Genomic DNA, 7,282 nt, shown 5'->3' with positions numbered 1-7,282 from the left:
AGTAGAGACGGGGTTTCACCATGTTGACCAGGATGGTCTCGATCTCTTGACCTCGTGATCCACCCGCCTCGGCCTCCCAAAGTGCTGGGATTACAGGCTTGAGCCACTGCGCCCGGCCACATGAGTATAATTCTACTCTCAATCTAGGATGTAGTAGTTGCCTAAACACTTGTCCTCTTTTCCTCCAGAATTTTCTTTAATTCTCTGACATTGCTTCTCGGAAAGAAACCAAGGTAAGAATTGGAAGGAAAGGTAGAAATAATTGACAATCAATGTTTTGGTAAAATCCACACAATAATAGAAAGTAGACAGTAGGTAGGAATTTAATCTATGAATTTATTGGATTTAATCTATGTTTATACTTTGGCCATAATTAGTCATTATTAACCCTGGTGGTACATTAGAATCACCCAGGTAGTTTTTTAAAAAAATATTGATGCTACTGAGCTCAACTTCCAGAGATTCCTGTTTAAATTGTTCTAAGCTAGGATATAGTAAGGGTATTTCTTAAAAGATTCCTGGCTGGGAGCAGTGGCTCACGCCTGTAATCCCAGCACTTTGGGAGGCCGAGGTGGGCAGATCATTTGAGATCGGGAGTTTGAGACTAGCCAGGCCAACATGGTGAAACCTCATCTCTACTAAAAATAAAAATAAAAATAGCTGGGTATGGTGGTGTGTGCCTATAATTCCTGCTACTGGGGAGGCTGAGGCAGGAAAATCACTTGAACCCAGGATGCAGAGACTGCAGTGACCTGAGACTGCACCACAGCACTACAACCTGGGCAACAGAGCAAGACTCAGTCTCAAAAAAAAAAAAGAAAAGAAGAAAGCTTCCCAAGTGATTCCAAAGTACAGTCAGTTTAGAACCACTCATCCAGATCAGGAACAAGTCTAGCCCACTGCTGTTTTTATAAATTAAGTTTTATTCAAACATAATTATACTCATTCTGTATATATGGGGGCCCCTGAACAATACAAGTTGGAACTGTGCAGGTCCACTTACATGTGGCTTTTTTCCAACCAAACACAGATCGAAAATACAGTATTCATGGATGAGAAACCCATGTATATGGAAGGCTGACTTTTCTTACAGATGGGTTCCACAGGGCTGACTGCGGAATTTGAGTATGCAGAGATTTGGTTATAAGCAGCCTGTCCTGGAATCCATCCCACACATATACTGAGGGATGACTGCATTGTCTCTGGCTGTGTTTGCACCATAGTCACAGAGCTGAGTAGTCGGGTAGAGACCACATGTGACCTACAACCCTAATGACAGAAATAGTTACTATCTGGTCTTTTACAGAGATGATTTTCTGGTCCCTAATTAACACTGAATCAGGTTTGAGAAAAAAATTGAGACCTAATAATAAAAATCTGTTTCAATTCATAATGAAAGTTCACAGAAATTTAAAAATTCCCACAAAACTTTTTCTTTTTGAAAGATGTTTCCTAATTGCTATAATGTTTTGAAACATTCCTAATTACTATTAAGGTGGTATGAAAAGTACTTTTTGACTATGTGAAAAATTATTTAATGGAACATTAAAATTTTAGAATGGGCAATTCAATGTTTCCCTACTATTCCCCCTTCCTCTGGTAAATTCTTTATAACTGGGCCAAATAAGAAAAAGAGTTAACATTACAGGGAGATAACAGATTTATTCTACTAGTATTGAAAAAATTGGTCAAATTGTACCAGATATGGAATTCCAGTTCTATTGATATTAATTTCCAGCAAAAATAATGCAACAAACAAAACAGTGAGGCAAATCTAGCAAAACATTGAGTAGGATGTAAGATTTAGGGGAGGGGAGTAGGCAGGATTACAGGTGAATTTTTTAAACACTCCTGTATATTTTCCAAATTTCTTCAATGGTATTTTTTTTTATAAAAGCAAAAAAAAATATTGATCTGTACAATCTGATCTAGAGCAAAAACTCCAACAATTTTTTTTTGGTAGACCTATGTATCTCTCAATAATGGCTTGAATTAACAACAAATGCCAATTGTTGCTATGGACAATTCAGTGAGACTTTCCTATTTCCAAGAACTGCAACCCCACATTATATTGGTACTCTTAAAAAATAACCAGAAATCAATATTCTGATTTATAGATGAAGACTGGAGCCCAGATTGCCTAAGTCATAGACAACTGGAGAAAACGGCTGCTATAGAGAGAATTTTTCCCACTAATGGAAATGAATGCACTTCCTTCTTATAACTGTCAACAGAGTACTTCAACTCCCATAGTAGCCCAGAATATTGTTTTCTTAATGTTGTTTTCTTGGTTGTTAAAGAGGATGCAGCTCCCTTTGTGTCTAAACAGTTCTACAAAGGACGCTTTTTTACTGAGGGGAAAGTGACTTAAAAGCTGGCTTAAAGGCATCTGTTGACTCTGACTTCATTTTGCCCAAGAGTTGGGGGAGGGAGGAAGCAACAGGCTTTGAAACAGTGGCCACAGCTACAAAAATCAACAAATAAAGTCTTTACTGTGTCTAGTCCAGAAGGTTTGCTGATTTGTGTCATTTACCCTTATACAAATACCACAATTTTTAAAAAATTAAATAACATAGTAGATACCTGCCCCCAAACGTTTTTCTCAATGAGAATAGAGACTACAAGATACATTTAATTAGAGTTATGCATTTTAGGAAAGATCCCAGGATAGGATTTTCCACTGTAACAGAACAGACTGTTCCCTCTCCCTCAAATCAGCAAGTTTCAAGTTTCCACTGCAAGAAAACCACTTCAGTACAATACAGGAAAGCTTTCTGGAATATAATTTCAGAAAGATGATGAAAGAGAGAAAGGCGAAATACAGTTCTCTTAGCTTTTGGTGGGTTTCACTTCCTTCAATTCCCACTCTGCCCCCAAGCCCCCATCACATACAGCTTCAGATCTCTTTATATTTTTATTTTGAGTACCTGCTCCAATTCATAGGCCTTTGCCTTATCCTCATCCCGGTCTGCATTCTTCCGATAGGCCAGGCCCAAACCCCACACAGCCAAGATGCTGTACACATTATCTCGGACCCAAGCATCTTTCTGATCATAGCTGGCTGGAAGCAAGCCAGTAACTGGATTCTGCAAGGTGAAGAAAAAGAGGGCAGGAAGGTAACCATAGGTTGTTAACATTAGGAAACAGAATCTTCCAAATGGGTTTTTTAGGGACTTCAGTCTTTCTTCTACTTTTCCACTGTTGAATTTTATAACCTCCTCTTTTGCTGACCTATGGCAGGCAAATGCTATCTTCCCACCCTCCCAAGCTTTACTCAGCTACATTGGACACTTTAAAAACTGTGTATATTTAGGGAGTACAACATGATGATTTATGTATTCATTGGGAAATGATAACCACAATGACGTTTATTACCACGTCTACCATCTCACAGTTACCTTTTTTTGGTGTGGTGAGAATACTTAAGATCTCTCTTAGCAAATTTCAAGTATACAATACAGTATGCTTAACTACAGTCACCATGCTGCTATATGTTAGATCCCCAGAACTTGCTCATCTTATAACTGAAACTTTGTGCCCTTTGCAAACGCTATCTTGAATAAGGGGTAAGTGGTGGCTGATGCCTTTCAAGTCTGAAATGTATTATTAAAGACACAATTAAAGGTATTATAAAGTGCACTTATAATGGATATAATTAAAAGAAAGTGTTAACTTTCTAGTTAGAAAGAATGAACTAGTGAACTAGCAATGAAAAACCCGCAGAAAGGAGCAGAAAAAAATATAATTAATAGTCTGTACAAAGTGCCTCTGACCTTCACAAGTCTAGTCTTAAAATGGATTAAAAAAAGAATGTTCCTTTACCTCTTTTCTTTGGAGGAAGGGGAAGGAGATGACACCCAAACCTGGTGTGTGTGTTTGTGTGTCAATAAACAAGTGAAAAAACTTCTTGCAACTCTGCCCCTGGAACTCTGCTATTGGCTAGGGGAGGGGGGGGGCGGGGGGCGGTAGGGGGTTCAAAGGCATGACTGGAGCTCCTGACTAAAGGTGCCTGGCCAGCTCTGTTCCTGGTCCAACACCTACCTTTCCTTCAGGGTCCTTTACCACCTCCCCAGCTAGGAGGCGGGAGAACCTGCTACAGACAGACACACACACACACAGAGTTTATAAAAGGTCTCCGTCCAGGCTATCATACGCTACATCCTCGTTCGCTGATTACAGGCGACACCCCTGCACTTACCTGATGGCACAGGATGGTCTGTTGCACCAGCCGAGCATAGCCATCCAGCCGGACCCCAGAGTTACTCCGGCTCCTCATGGCGACACGTTTCTAATTGTCCTCTGAGAAACAGCCCGGGTGCCACCGGAGCCTTCGGTCCCTAAGGAACGAGGATCCAATGCAGCTCCACCCTCGTGGTGGGAGGCCCAAGTGCCAGGCCCCACAGAGCCCTCCCACCGCTCAGGCCTGGCGCGGCGGGTTCTGCGTAGCGTTCGGGGCTCCGGCGGCCTGTGGGGCCCACCACCCGCCAGCGCTAGTAGCCGCCTCCCGCAGACTAGAGCCCCGCCGCAGCTGTCCCTCTAGTCCCGTCCGTCCTCCGCTCAACTCAGGGAGACCTCCGCGGCCCACAGTCTCCCGCCCAGCCGCCGCCGACAGGTCAGCGACAGCAGCACCGCCTCCACCTTGGCGGCGACGCGAGTGAGAGGCGGGGCGCGAGCGGCGGGTTCTGGCAGCTGCGCGCTGCGACCCCGGAGCTTGCACGCCCCGGGGCCGAGAATGTGTCACCGTAGGCAATGTGCTTTCCGAGGTTTATTTTCGAAACACCGCAGATGACTATTTCAGTTTTCCACACTTGCTGTGCACACAGGATGTTGAGGAGGTTCTTCTTTCTTCTACAGGACTAGTTTTATACAGGGACCTACGGTAAACTTCAAAACTGAAAGTCACCTTTGTGTTCCGGTCTAAAGACTTGGATTTCTGAGTCTTTATTGTATTGTAGATTTTGACTTTAAAGGCTCAAATTACACACCTCACTCCGACCCAAACTAACCAAACAGGAACTCTTAGGTTACTTTACTCTTTAGTAACTAGCGAGTCTGCGGGCTTGGGAGGGAGGAGGCGGCGGTGCGCTCTGAGGAAGGCAGTACCCCAGGCGGGGAACAGCTGGGAGCTAGCAAGCCCCTGAGAGCGGCTTTGGCAGAACTGGAGCTGGAAGAGAGCCTGTAACTGCTTTGGTTGGCTCCCTCGTGCGCACATATGTCACAAGACTGAGGCAACAAACACTCAGCTGAAAATAAAGTAGGAAAGGAAAGCTGTATAAGAAGATTGCAGGCCGGGCGCAGTGGCTCACTCCTGTAATTCCAGCACTTTGGGAGGTCGAGGCGGGCGGATCGCCTGAGGTCAGGAGTTCGAGACCATCCTGGCCAACATGGCGAAACCCAATCTCTACTAAAAATACAAAATTAACCGGGCGTGGTGGCGCGGGCCTGTAATCCCAGCTACTCGGGAGGCTGAGGCAGGAGAATCACTTGAATCCGGGTGGCGGAGGTTGCAGTGAGCCGAGATCACTCCACTGCACTCCAGCCCGGGCAACGAAGCAAGGCTCCTTCTCAAAAAAAATAAATAAATAAAATAAAATAAATAACAGCAGCAGCAGCTTGCAATAGCCGAGTGGCTTACCACTGTAATCCCAGCACTTTGGGAGGCTGAGGTGGGTGGATCACCTGAGCTCAGGAGTTTGAGACCAGCCTGGCCAACATGGTGAAACCCTGTCTCTACTAAAAATACAAAAATTAGCCCGGCGTGGTGGCGCACTCCTATAGTCCCAGCTACTTGGGAGGCTGAAGCAGGAGAATCGCTTGAGCCCGGGAGGTAGAGGTTGCAGTGAGCCGAGATGGCGCCACTGCACTCCAGTCTGGGCGACAATAGCAAAACTCAGTAACAAAACGTCTCAAGGGGAAAAAAAAAGGCAGCAGCTTGCAGGTAACGTTGCTTGCTGGCTTCCGGGAATCAGTCTGCAGCCCTTGGGGCGGCCCAGCAGGGATCTCAGTGCCTTTGCTCCCTCCATTTCAAGGCCCTTCTTCCACCCCCCTCCTCTTGCTCTCTGCTTATTCGAACCTTGCAAACCTTTCAAGGCCCTGCTTAAGTACCACCTATTCCCTGAATCGCGGGATAAGAGAATTAGACCGATTGACTTCAAGTTCTAAGCCTTCCTTAGCCACCTCATCCAGGCCACGGTGATTTTGGCATTTTCGTTTATCTTATTTCTCTTCTCATAAGCTCTCTCCGTTCCACCCCAAAACCCCCGCCCAATTTAGCATAGATCCAGGCACCTAGGAAGTAACTAGTTATTTGGTAGTGATTATGAGGAAGGAGGGAATGCTTAATAACTCAAATCTGGGACTTTCAGGTTCAATAGCCAGACAGTGATACAGATAGATATCGTGACACACTTAGAATTCTCAAGAAGATGCTTTCCATTGCAGTCACTCCCCACGCAAATGCAATGACTGGCAAATAACAAGCCACTTCAAAATCTAGGTGCATACTGGAAGAAAAAGTCTTTCCAGAGAAAGCAGTGCATCTTGGACTTTTTTTTTTCTTCTTTTCTTTTCTTTTTTGAGACAGAATCTCACTCTGTCGCACAGGCTGGAGTGCAGCGACGCGATTTCCGCTCACTGCAACCTCCCGGGTTCAAGTGATTCTCTCCTGCCTCAGCCTCACGAATACTTGGGACTACAGGCATCTGCCAACACACCTGGCTAATTTTTGTATTTTTAGTAGAGACGGGGTTTCACCATGTTGTCCAGGCTGGTCTCGAACTTGGATTTGCATCTTGATCATCGCTGCTCTGCCCCTAACTCGCTGACATCTTCCTCTCAGCTGTAGCCTCAAAAGCCATATCTCTACTCTTGTGCCCCCTTCAAGCTAGAACCTCTCTTTTTCTTCACCTTCATTTAAATATGTTTATGAAATATTAAATATTTATATTTATTTTAAATATTAAATATGAAAGTAATGCACACTAAATAAAACATGGAAAGTGTAGAAAAGTAAAACAAAGAAAATATTAAAATCACCCATAATTCCTTCACAGAACCACATGTTAATATTTTATTTTTTCCCACGTAGACCTTCTCCACTCCCCTTCAAGCTGTTTGGAAGTTTGACTAGATCAGATATGGCAAAGGCAGGGTGTCACTACAAAAGACTACTGGCTGGTTATCAAGAGGTCTTGCTGGTTGGCATTGCCTTGGTGTTTTTTCAACCTCCGTCCAGGCTTGGCTTTCAGTCTTGCAGTCTGGGAAACTCGGTCTGTTCAGTGTC

The 7,282-nt window shown here is 44.2% G+C and overlaps 1 protein-coding gene across 3 annotated transcripts in view; it reads right to left on the bottom strand.

Annotated features, from left to right (window-relative positions):
* The window catches only part of LOC108298313 (phosphorylase b kinase regulatory subunit alpha, skeletal muscle isoform), a 108,652-nt gene extending 103,980 nt beyond the window's left edge, over nucleotides 1-4,672 (bottom strand). For 2 of the 3 annotated variants that reach the window (XM_017521009.2, XM_037735723.1), the window contains exons 1-2: nucleotides 4,199-4,663; nucleotides 2,928-3,086 (exon numbers count right to left, since the gene is read on the bottom strand). In XM_017521009.2, the coding sequence (XP_017376498.1) occupies nucleotides 2,928-3,086; nucleotides 4,199-4,276 (237 nt within the window). In that variant the 5' untranslated portion in view covers nucleotides 4,277-4,663. Of the gene's footprint in view, nucleotides 1-2,927; nucleotides 3,087-4,198 lie in introns of all 3 variants that reach the window. The other variant, XM_017521007.2, reaches the window with a different exon arrangement.
* Between the last annotated feature and the right edge of the window lie 2,610 nt (nucleotides 4,673-7,282).

Source organism: Cebus imitator, unplaced genomic scaffold (genome assembly GCF_001604975.1).
Source record: "Cebus imitator isolate Cc_AM_T3 unplaced genomic scaffold, Cebus_imitator-1.0 Scaffold932, whole genome shotgun sequence".
Classification (NCBI taxonomy): Eukaryota; Metazoa; Chordata; class Mammalia; order Primates; family Cebidae; genus Cebus; species Cebus imitator.
This window is presented reverse-complemented; position numbering and strand designations above follow the sequence as displayed.